The sequence below is a fragment of the Capsella rubella genome, unplaced genomic scaffold (assembly GCF_000375325.1).
Source record: "Capsella rubella cultivar Monte Gargano unplaced genomic scaffold, Caprub1_0 scaffold_4, whole genome shotgun sequence".
Classification (NCBI taxonomy): domain Eukaryota; kingdom Viridiplantae; phylum Streptophyta; class Magnoliopsida; order Brassicales; family Brassicaceae; genus Capsella; species Capsella rubella.
Window position 1 is genome coordinate 12,953,370 of NW_006238920.1, and position 14,864 is coordinate 12,968,233.

General features: G+C 36.4%; 4 protein-coding genes across 4 annotated transcripts; 2 read left to right on the forward strand and 2 right to left on the reverse strand.

Annotated features, from left to right (window-relative positions):
* Nucleotides 1–1,359: 1,359 nt before the first annotated feature.
* On the reverse strand, nucleotides 1,360–2,807 carry LOC17889825 (protodermal factor 1). The gene is made up of 3 exons (XM_006294472.2): nucleotides 2,594–2,807; nucleotides 2,017–2,503; nucleotides 1,360–1,922 (listed from the first exon to the last, which is right to left on the reverse strand). Exons 1-3 carry the CDS (start codon nucleotides 2,739–2,741, stop codon nucleotides 1,580–1,582), a joined length of 978 nt encoding a protein of 325 aa, XP_006294534.2. The 5' UTR covers nucleotides 2,742–2,807; the 3' UTR covers nucleotides 1,360–1,579.
* A 4,568-nt stretch (nucleotides 2,808–7,375) lies between these two features.
* Nucleotides 7,376–9,205, forward strand: LOC17889085 (taxadiene 5-alpha hydroxylase). The gene is made up of 3 exons (XM_006295372.2): nucleotides 7,376–8,345; nucleotides 8,433–8,617; nucleotides 8,721–9,205. Exons 1-3 carry the CDS (start codon nucleotides 7,376–7,378, stop codon nucleotides 9,015–9,017), a joined length of 1,452 nt encoding a protein of 483 aa, XP_006295434.1. The 3' UTR covers nucleotides 9,018–9,205.
* Nucleotides 9,206–9,611: 406 nt separating this feature from the next.
* On the forward strand, nucleotides 9,612–10,837 carry LOC17887648. The gene is made up of 2 exons (XM_006296104.2): nucleotides 9,612–10,386; nucleotides 10,498–10,837. The coding sequence occupies exons 1-2, from the start codon at nucleotides 9,775–9,777 to the stop codon at nucleotides 10,591–10,593; spliced, it is 708 nt and encodes a 235-aa protein (XP_006296166.1). The 5' UTR covers nucleotides 9,612–9,774; the 3' UTR covers nucleotides 10,594–10,837.
* A 2,073-nt stretch (nucleotides 10,838–12,910) lies between these two features.
* LOC17888156 (transcription factor PAR1) lies at nucleotides 12,911–13,528 on the reverse strand. The gene has a single exon (XM_006295198.2). It carries the CDS (start codon nucleotides 13,456–13,458, stop codon nucleotides 13,108–13,110), a length of 351 nt encoding a protein of 116 aa, XP_006295260.1. The 5' UTR covers nucleotides 13,459–13,528; the 3' UTR covers nucleotides 12,911–13,107.
* Between the last annotated feature and the right edge of the window lie 1,336 nt (nucleotides 13,529–14,864).

Here is a 14,864-nt window from a genome sequence, read left to right on the forward strand (position 1 = left end):
ATGCATGTTACAAAGCACTAACAGACCTAAAGTTTACTGCAACAGAGCAACCAAAGAAGCTACATGTCCTATCAGTTCATTGAGTGAAAACTCTCATAGCTAAATGTTGTTTGTTGCTCCCCACACGTGCTCTGGCATCTGTCTTAATCTGAGGAGATTGTTTCCAAAAAAAAAAAATTTAGTTTCCTTAATGCAGGATGTGATTAAATTAAAACAGACCACTTAGTGAGCCCTGTTCCGAAAATTACATATCCTGATGTACAAATTAAGCCTAAAAGAATCAATCTACACATCCAATGTAGCAAGGAATACAAAATCTGTAATTCTTGACAAAAAATATTTGCAGAGCTAGAACTATAGCAATTCTACTTAATGTAATGGCAACTCAAGTAAATATTAATCCTCTGTTCATACATTGATCATGACAAAGGAAAGCTCACGATTTCAAAATTTTACTCCTTCAAGTTACTTCAACGTTTATTACTTCTGTAAAACTCTCCATGGTAAAATAGATTCATTGGATCAAAGTTTGGTTACTTCTGTTCAAGAAGAGCTACGACTGAACATTTTGTTTTGTTTGAAGTTGGAATTAATTGCATATGATCTGAGTAGCTATCATCAGTTCATGAATCTAGATATATTTCACAAACAATTTGATTCTCACTAGTAGTTGGCTAATGCAACCAGACTGATTTTTTTAATACACTCAGAAATTGAACAATCCTTGGGTAAAGATAAACTTGGATAGAGATATCTCTCAACCTCCAAAGATGCTGTGTTTCCAAAAACATGACACCAACTTAATATCATGCATTAATGCAAATACCAGACATAAAAATAGAGAGAGTCATTAAAGATATTAGTCATTGGTGGGTAGAACTTGGGGTTTTAAACTTGAATGCATGGAGACCATCTTGCAATATTTACTCCTCAGAGTTTATTACACTAACACCACACCACACCACACTTCTGATATGTACTGCCTCCTTCTTTAATGCTATATATTTAAACGTTTGCTCCTTCTCCCTCTCTCTCTCTCATGGACTTGTCGTTTCTAGATTTAATCCAGTTGTTTCCCGTTGGTGACACATCACTTAAGCCTGATTTTACAAATGCTCATGGACAATTTAATGGAGCAGTTATGACATTGTGTTGGTCTACAAGGCATGTCAAGCTATATTTGGACTTTGACTTCTCTGTACCTTGGTCTATACATTAAATTATGTTTGTCTTTTGTTCCAGTCTCTTTTAATATTGTTGATGTCTTATGATCCTATTTACTGTTTCTTGTTCGGATTAAAGTTTCTGTACTAGTTTCAATTTGATTGCATTTCATTTCTCTGGACGTTCTTGAACAGATTGAGAAACAGGGGAGCTACTAAATATTATTTAAGATCAAGAAATATTTTGAAACAGCAACATTAGATATAAAAAAGAGATAGTATCCATCGCAAATATTACTAGAGTCTATAGGACACTTGAAAACTCTCTACTGAGCGCACACATGATAAGATAAATAATTAAGATTGCTTTTTGATATAAACCAACAAACAAACTGAGAAATGAAACTCTCTTAATTTCAGTTTCTGGGCTTTAGACGACCTTCATTAGCAAGCTTGAAGGTATGGGCCTGCTTTGTGGCTGCCTTGTTTGAGGAAAGCCCTGCAACGAAGTGGTCTCTGACTTGAGGGGTTGTGAAAGGGAACCTAGTGTTGACCATGGAGTTTAACCAAGACGCTGTGCCTTCACGGTAGAGAGCACCAATGGCATCAGTGCGGCTGTTGGAAAGTGCCTGAAGAAGGTTCATGTGAGGATCAAACCCTGGAATGCTGCTGGAGGTACTGACTGTACCAAAAGCTCCTCCAACAGTTCCCCACCAGCCAAGCAAGCCCCATATTAATGTAGGGTGGTTTCTCCAGTAACTACACACAGAACATAAACAAAACACTCATGAAGTGTGATAATTGTTGTCTTACGATGATGTTTGCGTTAGAGAGATCAATATTTGTCACTTACTCGCATGTTCCAGTGATTGGTGGGAATGGAGCAGGAAGGAAAGGAGTTCCAGGAGTGCCTGGATCGATAATGGGAGTTGGTGGGCTTCCTCCAATGATGGGTGTGCCTGGGTCAACAATGGGTGTTGGTGGAGTCACAACGACCGGAGTACTTGGGGGAGGAGATGAGTAATATCCACCAGAAGGGGGATTTGAAGGCGTTGGGTGTGAAGGCGTGGAAGGGTGTGAAGGCGTTGAAGGGTGTGAAGGCGTTGAAGGATCGTGAGGTGGTGTTCCACAGTTGCAAGGAGGGGCGTGTGATGGAGTTGAAGGATGAGATGGAGTTGATGGGTGAGATGGAGTTGAAGGGTGAGATGGACTTGGGTGAGATGGAGTAGAAGGAGTAGGGTCGTAAGGTGGACTTCCACAGTTAGAAGGAGGCGTGTATGATGGAGTGGAAGGAGTTGGAGTGTAGCTTCCACCGTGTGCTGGAGGAGTTCCATGTGAGACTGCATGAGTTAAGTGAAAAAGTTAATGCTTGGTACTCAAGATTCTTGTTACATCAAATGACTAAAGAAGTTACATGTGTTTTGTCTTACCAGTGGGAGGAGTTCCTGCATGTGGGTCAGGAGGAGAGTAGTATGTCTTCGCATCCTCGAACCTTATGGAAGCAACAGAAGCAAAGAGCTGCTGTGAAAGTAAAGCAGCAAAGAGAGCCCAAACGGAGAAACTCTTCATCCCTCTCATTTCTAAACTCACTGAAAGAGAAGTGTTTTGCAGATGTTGTGTGGTCCTTGGTGATAAGAGTAAAAAACGGATACTACGGTTTATAAATAGAGGGAAGGAAGGAAGCAAAGGGTTTTTGAAAAGTTTTTGAAGTAAATACAAACAGGTGGAGGAGTGTGTGGTTAGTTGATGTGTTGCAGGTGCATTTACACTATCCCATTTAATACCCTTGGTGATTGCAATAACACTTGGAATTCTGCTACAAGAAAAAAAAAATGAATAGAGTAGTTAAATTAATCTTTCATGGAAAGGCATGGACGCGTATGAGAAAGCTGTCTCCCATATGAAATGATTCATCTCTCAATCCGTATTACTATTCACGTTTCAATCAATGACTCAGTACATTGCTTATATGTTTATTGCAGGACATGTTTGCATCTAAAATGCAAAGCTAGCTGTGAGATTATGTGAAAGCTAATTAGTCCAAGTAAGTTTCCACTGTTAGGACTAAAGAGACATAAGAAGCAAAGTGGCCATCAAGACTCAAATCAAGAATCTAGGTAGACTAATGTAGACCCTTTAGTTTTGTGCTGCTCTAAGATTAGCTAAGGAGATACTAAATTAGTGGTTTACTTGACGTTAAAACAGAAGTCAAGCTGCATTTATTACGATTAAGGTCTCTCTCTTCTCGACTTCGTTTTATGGAAAGCAAAAAACAAGATTGGATCAAAATCATTGGTAATAGAGAGTGTTTTTTCTTTTTCAGGTTTTAATTAGCATAAATTTTGGGTTTATCCATGGCTTTGGTTTTCACCTAAGTATATAGTTTTGCATTCAAGTGACATTTAAGGTTTGAGTAACAAACAATAAGAGAGTGGTAAATAATACATACAGCAATGCCACTTGACACTTGTGTAGCACGTGGAGATGCAAGGGTAGAAGAGGACCTACCAAAGTAAAATAAAATAAAAAGATGAAAACTTTTGATTACAGTTTTTTTTTTCTTTTATATAAAGATGAGATGAATAAATGTAACATTGTCGGTAGATTTTTGGTGGGTCTGAAATCTTAACCAGCTCCGATGCATCACAAAACAATGAAACACTCTTTCACTTATCCTACTACTGTGTCTCTTCTGTGGAGCTGCTCCTAGATCTGGCTTCTCCATTTTCTTTATACCAATGTAATTTGAAATATTTATTTCTCCTTCAATAATCATGTCTAATAATTTGCTCACATGGTATTGACGTTTATTTTTTTTTGGAATTATGACTTTTTCTTAATAGATGTATTTCTCTATTTTAAAACAAATAAACTACTAATAAAAAAATACTCAACCACTATTTTTTTCACCATTCCAGTTCAAAAAATCGCCAAATCATCTGAACATGTAATCAATTACGAATTAGTTGAACCTGCCAGCTATTGCGCTAACCATATGACCAAAGCTGGTCCGAGTCAGTTTTTAGCCTTTTGTAGGATTCCGACACACTATTGTAGCTCCCAACCGATTGGTTTGGGCCATTAGGGGTTTACAAACTTAAAATCAATTTTGTTAATACGAATGTCTGATTTAATGTCCTTATAACCTATGTAGACACTAGACACCACGTGATTATATATTCATACAACTCATGTTACGGTATACTTTTGAAGAGAGAAATAAACTCTCATCTTCATCTACCGGTTTTGAGAGTAATACAAGAGTGAAGAAGAGTCAAGACTTGGCCTTTCAAAGTATGTTAGTTATTGGTCTATCAATTCAAATCTGTTGACACTTGGAGTCAGAGATGCCTTTGGCTAGTATATTAGTAGATATGATTCCTTTCATTATTAGGACAAATACCGAATAATTTTCATATTTCTCTTCTTTTTTTCTTCTTTCTCTTATTGTATTTGTCTTAAGAGACTTGTAATGTGTATGTATCGATTTATAGATAGGTCAAAGCAATAATACGAATTCCATGTCTCGTTTAAATGAATATCCCCAATATTTCACAAATCCATAAAATTTTAGAAACGTTGAAGTTGGTGCGAACGAAGTAGCATCGTATGGTCGATGTGATTCATTAATGCGGTGATCAAATGTGTGCAACAGTAAGGAACATTTGACGTAAAGACAGAGCCGTTGAAGAGGCCAAGCAAGCCAAGCACTGGCTTGCGGCCCGTTATATTAAATAAATTTTTCGACCTTTTTTTTGTAAAATTCTCCTTAACTCAGCGGTTTAGTGTTGATATATATGCTGAGTTCTCAGGTTCGAACCCCAAAGACTACATATCATGCCCACTTTTTTTGGGTTAGCTTGTAGCCTTACGAAGGTCAGGGACGGCTCTGCGTAAAGAGTTAGGTGGTTTCCACTAATGGCTAGAACGGTACAAAATAAATTACTCCAAAACTAGGGCAACACATACTGACCAAGTTGTCTTTTTTCGATCTTTAGCGTTCAAGGCGATATCCGACCTACCAGACGCACTAATTAATTGCCCCGACCAGTGAAAGTATCAATGTCTTAATCTATGAAATGTACACTAAAACATGTCTTATGTCTATACATACAAAACTATGTGCGTCCCTATGTATATGCTAAAGTTATACTTTGTATATTTTCGAGTAAAACGTTCCTAATTGTGAATATTAATTTGTATATAATAGAGGGTTCGCAAACCGATCATATATACAACAATACTGTTGATGATGATTGACGACCATCATATTCATACGTTTGTATAATTGTTGTTGTCAATGTCAACATCATCATCATCGTCATAATAATGTTGATAGTTTCCAAGTGAAACTATATTTAAAGATGCTCATAGCTTGGTTGATACAAAAAAACTGCCATAACTTAATATTTTAATTAAACAACTAATCTCTTTTTTATTTTGTGTTGCAAATTAACTCTCTTTTACTTGCAGCGGATTTCTTCTTATTTTTGTTTTGCTTGTACAGGCCCTAAGACCAATAAAGCTCTGATACCATGTTGGAATATTTGAGAGAGAAGAAGAAAAAACAGAGTAAGAGACTTTTGTCTCTTCTCTTGTGAAGAAGACAAGAGTGAAACTAAATTTTTATTAAACTGAAATTTGTTATTTTACATGACGTTACAATGGGTTTAAATAGAAAACTAATAGACACAACAACACAAAGAGTTGTGTCTCTTCATACTTGTATCTCTTGGATCAAGTAACTAACTTATGTAAATGTGACAACCACGAGATATGAGTATACTTCAACATTTATATATCTGATAAGACGTTACTCCAAGCTTCCTTCTAAGCTCTTCAAACTTTGACGCTGGTTGACAGTTTCTTCATAGGCAAGTAATGCATTTGCCTCTGGCGAGAAAAAATAGAAAATTTTATCTTAGGTGCATGAACAAAACCATAAAAAACGAACTGTCTAAATTTCAAGAATCAATAAACACAATCAAGGTTGATAGGTAAAGATGAATTCCAAAAAGTATACAAAGGACTAAATATTATGCTATGCGATTATTAGGAAGTCTATACGCCGTAAGATCGATTAGTTTATTTAAGTGATAATTAATTAATTAAAATGAACGTAAACTACTACACACCAATCTCTTAAACGCAGATTGCAACGTAACTTCGACATAACAGAAGCAGCCGGCCATAGCAGATCTTTAGGGATTCGCGTATGATTATTACTTCCCAAATTTTTATATATAATGAAAATTTCGTCAGCAAGTGTGTGTCTACATTTAGAGTTATATATATACTTATTATGAAGAAAAAAGGATATAAATTATGACGAAATTATTTAAGAGGGAGATTATGGGGATCAGATTCATATGTGATACATTCATTTACAATCTTGGTTATAGCATATTCCAATTTCCAAGCACATGCACTTGTCTCTCTCTTACCCAAATTCCACCAAAGGAACAAAACAAATAAAAATCCGAAGTCAACATAGGAGGTATAAAGTTTTATTGGTTATTTAAAAATTAGACATTTAACTAATCCATATATTGCCATTCAAATCGGTATGTATCAATGTATATAAATATACAAACTCAAATAATTAGTATACTATATTTTTTTGGAGATACAAGAGACATGTACCAATAAACCTAAGCTACTATACTGTATTTTTTTTTTTTTTCTTTCAATTATAGCCGTTTTAACATTTTTCTCATCCTAAGTTTTCTTATGAGGATACGTACGTATTTTAATTCCTAAAAATGTATGTTTTTAAGTAAGAAAATACTACAGGGAAGATGTACACTAGATGATACTACGAACCAAACCATTTCTATTTGTTATTTTAGTGATTTCCGTATAAGGAAATGTGTTATTTATTATCCATATTTTTAATTTTAGTAATCGCCATAATACATGTGTATGCTGCATCTGCGTAACATGTTTAGTATCACCGTCTACTGCAAAAGAAAATACTAAGATATTGTAGCCTGAGCTCTAAAGGAACTGTATCTTGAAGATCAATCATGTGTCAGAACAAAACAAGGATGAAATTTTTTTTTAAAAGTAATTACGATAATCCCACTTGGTTCGACCTTAACATTTCACAAAAATCTCTTCTTATAAGTTATAAATACTCATCAACCTCATAATCCGATATTATGCAGAACTTGATTATTAACAGATTGGTTAAGTAAACAAACAGAACAAAAATGGTCCTAGAACCAAACGTCCTTCTCTCATGGGTCTTCTTATGCATAGCTGCAACAATCTCCAGCACACTTTTCTTCTTCCGCAAGAAACATCACCGGTTCGTATCAAAGAAGATTCAGAAGAAGAAGAAGCTACCTCCTGGAGAAATGGGACTTCCATGGGTTGGTGAAACAATGGACTTCTACAAAGCTCAAAAAAGCAACAGATTGTTTGAGGATTTCGTAAGTCCAAGGATCGTCAAACATGGGAACATCTTCAAGACAAAAATCATGGGATCACCAACAATAGTAGTCAACGGAGCTGAAGCCAATAGACTAATATTGTCAAATGAGTTTAGCTTGGTGGTGAGCTCGTGGCCTTCATCGTCTGTTCAGCTAATGGGCAGGAACTGCATCATGGCTAAGCAAGGCGAGAAGCATCGAGTCCTTAGAGGGATTGTAGCTAATAGCCTTAGCTACAACGGGTTGGAGTCCATTGTACCTAAGCTCTGTGACACCGTTAAGTTTCATCTTGAAACTGAATGGCAAGGCAAGGAAGAGATTAGCCTCTACCGTTCGGCAAAAGCACTTACTTTCACTGTAGTCTTTGAGTGTTTGTATGGGATTAAAGTGGAGCTTGGGATGTTAGAGATCTTTGAGAGGGTTTTAGAAGGAGTGTTCGCTATGCCTGTTGAGTTTCCTTGTTCTAAGTTTGGTAGAGCGAAGAAGGCAAGGGTAGAGATAGAGACATTTCTTGTTGGGAAGGTTAGGGAGAAGAGAAGAGAAATGGAAGAAGATGCTGAGAAGCCAAACACAACACTTTTCTCGAGGCTAATAGAAGAGTTGATCAAAGGTGTGATAACCGAAGAAGAGGTTGTAGATAATATGGTTTTGTTAGTGTTTGCAGCTCATGACACAACCTCTTACGCCATGGCCATGACTTTCAGGATGTTAGCTCAGCACCCAACTTGCCGTGACACTCTCCTACAAGGTAACAATCAAATGAATCTCTGAACATTTTTTTTCCTATCAGCAAACATAATATAGTCAACTCTAAATTTCTCTTGGCTCATCTCAGAACATGTTCGGATAAAAGCAAACAAAGGAGGAGAACGTCTTACAGTGGAAGATGTGAAAAAGATGAAGTATAGTTGGCAAGTTGTTCGCGAAACAATGCGACTATCCCCTCCAATCTTCGGTTCCTTTAGAAAAGCAGTAGCAGATATTGAGTATGGAGGATTCACAATCCCTAAAGGGTGGAAGGTATAACACATCCATCTCTCTAGATTCTTCAATTTCTAATCAACACTCTGTTTCTTTCAAGAAATGCTAATAAAGAAACCTCTGAATCTTTTTTTGAATGCAGATACTTTGGACAACTTATGGAACTCATTATAATCCTGAAATATTTCAAGATCCAGTGAGTTTTGATCCAACAAGGTTTGATAAGCCAATACAGGCATATACATATCTTCCATTTGGAGGTGGACCAAGGCTTTGTGCAGGTCACCAACTAGCAAAAATTAGCATTCTCGTTTTCTTGCATTTCGTCGTTACCCATTATGATTGGTCCTTAGTTTACCCAGAGGAGACAATCATCATGGACCCTCTCCCATTTCCATCCCTTGGAATGCCAATCAAAATTTCTCCCAAGGAGTCATAGAATAGAGACATGGGTATGTTGTAGTCTGTATGTATGCAATATTCAAAGTCCACCACCACAAGTTCTAGACTTGTATTGACTAGAAAAGAAACGAATGAGATTGAATGTTTTCTTTGCACTTCAGTGTAAGTAGCACAAGTACCATGTTTATGTATAAATGCTTTTCCTAAGTTACAAGTTCATGGATCCTTAACGCACTGCATCACATCAGATAGCAAATAATGATGTACAGGCTTCAAACCTCTTCTCAACCAACGGTTCAACAAGACCATCTCTAACTAAGATCATTTCTAACTTCCACAACATATCTCATTCAGTTTCTTGTCAAAACGAAAATAAACATAGTGAAAAGAAGTATAAGGTTTTGTTGTCTTGTCTGATTCTGATGTGTTTCTCCTATGTCATCCTGTTTCTAAAGTTTCTCATGTCTTGTTTTCATATTAAACCAACTAGTCAAACAAACGGTGTGAAAGTTTATTCCTTTAGTCCATCAGCCGTTCCTCTTTTACTTTCAACTACTCTTCAAAAGTTTCCATCATAGGATTTTACTTTTTCTCTTCTTTATCTTCCTTGTTTAGTTTTAGTTTATGTTTGATATTGTAATCGTTATTTGAACAAGGAGATTGCAACTTTTATCTGAAGTACTCTTCTAGTGGAGACCATGAACAGACGTCCTCTTTAAAGCAGCAAAAGTTCCATACCATAGCAGCTTGAAGTAGAACGAAAGATAGAGACATAGACACATACGAGAAGAGGAATGGAAAAGGTAGGTGAAGATGAGGAGAAGACCATTGATGAAGCAAGCAACTCAATTAAGGAGATGAGGAGTGACAAGGAAGATGAAAGAATCAGAGGTACTATTGCTGATCCGGTTAATCCAGTAGACTCCACCAAAGAAGGCTCCACGGGTCCATCTAACTCACAAACAGTCCCCTCCAATGATCCTGATTTCAATGAATCTGATATGGAAGACGAAGAGAAGGTTCTCAAGTTTTTTAGGCGTAATAATGTCTTGATACCTGAGGTCGCCATGAGAAACAACTTCCCATATCTCAACAACACTGAAGGGATGGTATTTCAATTTCAAGAAGACACTCCTGCAGAAACAGAACAATCAGATATTATGTTCCGCAGTTTGAATGATAACAACGAGATTGCCGATATAGGCCTAGTGAACCTGAATTCACCTGAAGTTCTTCAAGCCGAGTCAGCATCGGATTCAAATGATACTGAAGACTCATCAAGTAACTCAGACCTTGATATCAGCCTTTCCAGGTATTATTTTGACGGGTCCTTACCGGTTTCATCTCATGTCGAAGAATATGAAACCCATCTAGATGAATCTCCTGTACCTAAAGATGAAAACCAGGTTTGCAATCTGAATTGGTGGGAAATGATATAACGTTCTCCATAACCCAACATATTAGATGTAGCTTTAGCTCTTTTCATTGATTAAGTAAGATGCCTTAACAATTTTCAGATGCCTCTACTGTGCTCCAAGCAACCCGTGCTGCAACCAACTTCATGGAGGAATTGTTGCGGACTCCTTGCGCTTCTCCGGGCTGCTGATCAATAAAATTAAGGTATGGGGAAAATCGACCTCTAATGAATTAGGAAGGAATGACTAAAAGCATAAGCACAAGACCTGTGACAAGTTGTCCTGATAACCAACACAAAATGGTTTCTAATAGTAAGTTGCCCCTGTTTAGTTTCCTGAGTTTACGAGCAATCTTTAGGATCTGTGTAATGAAGCACTGCCAAGCAATCTATAAGCAAAATGCTTATCTTTCTAATATAGTTAACAGAAAGATTACAAACTATTTGAAAGTGCATTCATAGCCTAAAAGTCTATCAAGAACCTGAAACAACAAAAGATTAAAAAAAAAAAAAACAACCAAAAACATCACAAATCACAAAGTCAAACCAAAGCCAAGGCAAATTTTGGGCACCAATATGACTGTAAAACTGCAAAAATGCTATGGAAAACAAATCGCATCACATTCGTTTTAAATAACATATGAACAATGTCGCTCCCACCAACTGAACCAGCAGCAACCACTGGCCATCGTGATTCTCCTTCCAAGAATCTCTTTCGGTCACCACCACAAACAACATCCTTTGTAGCTCTAAATCCATTAGTTGGCTCCAAGATCTTCTGATTCGTGTTTTCTTAGCTTTTTCAACAACTCATCCTTCTTCAACTCAATATCCTTATTTGTGATTCACTCACTTTCCTCAGATTCTCAATCCACCCCTGCCTCCGTCTCATCTACACCTCTCAACGCATTGATGAGAGATATTCATGAATCTTTATTACCTCTAGCCCAAACTCCACAGCTCTCGTCGGTATAGATTCTAAAACCTTCTTCTCTTCTTCAAACTGCGCCATCTCCTGAAACCTCTGCTTCGTATCCACTTACATACTTGTAACCTCCTCACTCTCTCCCAGTAATTTCTCAACCTTATCTGTCAATTCACGATCATCCCATGTCAGTTCCTGTTTCTTCTTCTCCAGTTCCTCAATCTCCACTTTTAATTTCCTCTTATCGCCGCCTCCTTCAACTTTATTGACAACTTCAACCGCCATTTACAGAGAGAAAAATGGCTTTTATCAACAAAATAACAAAAAGGAGGAAGAAATCAAATTCCACAGTAGGAGATTTATAAACTTGGTTGGTCGAGAGGAAAGACAATTTTCTCGAAGGTGCCTTTTCAAATTTTCCAGCGTTAGGGTTGTTAGCTTTTTATCGGAGAAATCGGACGGTTGAGGGATTCGAGTGTAGTTGACAAAATATTGCCGCGAAAGTTGTTAAAGGGCCACCTTTATGGGCCAGACCCAGTTATACTAAGTCCAATTAAAATATAACTAATAAGGCAAAACGTGTGGCTTTCCCATCAATAAAATATAAATTATGAAGTCTCATGTACCAGTTATATATAATATATTTATTTTTTTATAATTGGTAGAGGATTTTGACGTTAACAATAATGATTTACAACTTACTAGTACTCATAAACGTATCAATGATTTAAGTAAGTCTTAAGAGTTTAAGATATATATGGTTACATTTGTATTAAGTTATAACAACTTCATCTAATTATCAATGATTCAAGTAAAGTTCTGGGGGAGCTTTTTCAAAATAATGATTTTGTTGGTCCTGTTTTGTATATCACAATCGACAATTTGAGAATCTTTTGTGATGTAATTTGGATAAATAAGGTAACGAAACTATTAACTTTCGCTAATGTGTGGAATAAAGAGATTTATATTGTTACACAAGCTGTATTTGCCACAAAATATGATGAATCTTATCCAACAGTTATTTTCTTAGCGGTACAATTTTTTTTTTTTTTAAATGTGTTTAGAATATGGAACTGTGCTACTAAAATTTTTTTTTTTTAAAATGTGCTCACTAGCTCTGATTACTTACACGACTAAAAGATTGTCTTGTAATGCACAAGGAATAATATAATTATATACAATAGAGGTACATGGAACTCTCTATTGTTGGACCACGGGAGAACTAGCTCAAATCGGCCAGTATATATGTTTCCTCAGAAGCTTAAATAAATTGATCGACCGACTTCGGAAATCTTTGTTATATAATTAAAGCATGTGAAAATGAGCTCAAATGGGACACGTTGTATTAACTTTCTCGATATCATTGATGTCAAATATCAAAATGCAAGTGCTACCTCGTGATCCAATTTAATAGTACATCTAGATGGCCTCCAACTAAATAAGTTATATAAACTACACTGATGATCCCTTCATTAATGATAATTTTTCGTTTAACGAAGAACACTTCTCATATAACTACGGAAATGCTTAAAAAAACCACAACTCATCAAGAGAATCAAGAGTCCTACTAAAGAGAGAAAAAGATTTCGAAGAAAAAAATTGCTGAGATCTCTTTCCTCGTATATCAAAATCTAAATAAACTCATCATGTTAATAATTAAAAAAAAATTAAAAAAAAAAACAGAGAAAAAAAATAAAAATAAAAGATAAAAGTTTGTTTATCTTCTTTTTTTTTGGTTTTTGCGGAATAGAGGAAACGAAGAAAGAACAATATCGTTTATAGTCATCTTCAACCTCCGAACTTCATGTCTTCTTGATCTAAGCGTTGGAGAAAGGAAGTTAGGACTTTAATGGTTTTGATCTGACATTGTAGAGACATAATGTAACCAGCTGTCTCTTCGAAGAGCGCGTCCACACCAAGCGTCGTGCCTCCGGGAATAATCCTCTGCAAAGCCTCAATCTTCTCCTTCACTTCGTCTTCTTCTTCTTCTTGGTCTTCACGTGCGATTGCGTTAGTCTCTGACAACCTACGTTTGGTTCTGCGCTCGAAACCACCGGCGCGTGATTTCACAGAGGCTGAGCAAGACGGTGAAAGAGAACGTCTGGTGGTTGTGGCGGGAGTGGCTAGAGTTTCTTCCATTGAAGGAGGAGAAAGAGAGAGAGAGAGAGAGGAATGATATGAGTTTGAAGAGAGAATAATGAAGAAGCTAGGAATGTGGATGTGTGTAACTGTGTAAGTGTGTCTTGTATATATATATGAGTGATGGATGATGATAGGACAAAATGGCTGTGGTTAAATTTAGTCGATCGGTTTAACCTGATTTTACTTGGGTTTATTTTTTGTGTGAGTTTTTAATTTAAGACTAGACACAATGCTACTATATTGGCTTTGGTTTGTTCTGCTTTAGCTTTTGATGTTACATTTTGTTGTGTGAACATTAGTGAAAGAAAGGTTCGGTTATATAAACGAAATTTTGGTTTGGTTTGGTTTGGTTTGTCTAAAAATAAGGATGTAAAATTGTGAAACTCGATCAAATAAATTCTATTTTTAGAAGTTGAGCAAAATGGTTAATTGCCATCAAAGCTGGGTCCAGTTGTTCGTTTATTTTTAAATTTTATTATTAAGTTATCCTCGTGTTTCGGATTTTGGAGATTATTTTTTCAATTCTTCTTTATTTACATAGCTACATACATAGATTTGGATCTTGAAGGAGAGACATGAAGTTTATTTCACGCGCCATGTCGACTGGTTTGGAGACTTAAGTGGGGACACATCACTCACTTAAGTGGATCATGCTCACATGTAGTCAGTTGTAGTAGATTGGATTCTTTATTTTCTCTTTGATAACTGCGATTTTTATATATAAAGTGTATCATCTATATGTTTCAAGATTTATCTTAGTAAGAAGAGCTAGCTAGAGGCTTTGATATAACTAATTATATACAACGATTAATGATTCAAGATTTTGCATATAGCATATGTGAGTGTCATAGGGCAAGGCCGGGGTTTACGTTTAGGTAAGTTGTGTTTTGGTACTTGACACTAAGAATCCATATGTATCACTAAAAACATTAAAATGACATTTAAAGAAAGAGAGAGAGCTTAAAATAGCTCTACGATGTTTTTGCGTACGTTGTTAGCTATACTTTCGACTAAAAAAATAAAAGAAAAAAGATTATGAATTGTGTTAAGGTGAGAACTGAGAAGTAAAGAAGAAGAGCTTAGGAAAAAATCAAGTAGACGACGACAAAGTCTAGTTTTTATGGGAGTTAATGGTGGTTTATTTATTCGGGTGGTGCGTATATAGTATGAAGTTGAAGTATCTTAGCTAATAAACGTAGTACGGACGGAAACAAAAGAAAAGAAAAAAAAAGAAAGAGCAGGACGACGAGGCGCGTGTAGATAAGGAAGGAGAAAGATACACAGTAGGGACAGGGTGCATGGGAACAAGGGATCCCACACAGAAAGAAAAGAGAAAAGAGAGAGAGAGAGAGAGAGAGAGAGAGAGGAGAGAGCACATGTGCGCTCACATGAAAATCTCCATC

What these genes read in the sequence shown, in the direction of transcription:
- LOC17889825 (XM_006294472.2), bottom strand. Translation starts at nt 2,741, where the DNA reads ATGAGAGGGATGAAGAGTTTCTCCGTTTGGGCTCTCTTTGCTGCTTTA. An exon ending in TGCAGGAACTCCTCCCACTG is followed by an intron (nt 2,504 to 2,593) that starts GTAAGACAAAAC and finishes TAACTCATGCAG; the next exon opens with TCTCACATGGAACTCCTCCA. An exon ending in CCAATCACTGGAACATGCGA is followed by an intron (nt 1,923 to 2,016) that starts GTAAGTGACAAA and finishes TTCTGTGTGTAG; the next exon opens with TTACTGGAGAAACCACCCTA.
- LOC17889085 (XM_006295372.2), top strand. Translation starts at nt 7,376, where the DNA reads ATGGTCCTAGAACCAAACGTCCTTCTCTCATGGGTCTTCTTATGCATA. An exon ending in CCGTGACACTCTCCTACAAG is followed by an intron (nt 8,346 to 8,432) that starts GTAACAATCAAA and finishes GGCTCATCTCAG; the next exon opens with AACATGTTCGGATAAAAGCA. An exon ending in CAATCCCTAAAGGGTGGAAG is followed by an intron (nt 8,618 to 8,720) that starts GTATAACACATC and finishes TTTTGAATGCAG; the next exon opens with ATACTTTGGACAACTTATGG.
- LOC17887648 (XM_006296104.2), top strand. Translation starts at nt 9,775, where the DNA reads ATGGAAAAGGTAGGTGAAGATGAGGAGAAGACCATTGATGAAGCAAGC. An exon ending in TACCTAAAGATGAAAACCAG is followed by an intron (nt 10,387 to 10,497) that starts GTTTGCAATCTG and finishes AACAATTTTCAG; the next exon opens with ATGCCTCTACTGTGCTCCAA.
- LOC17888156 (XM_006295198.2), bottom strand. Translation starts at nt 13,458, where the DNA reads ATGGAAGAAACTCTAGCCACTCCCGCCACAACCACCAGACGTTCTCTT.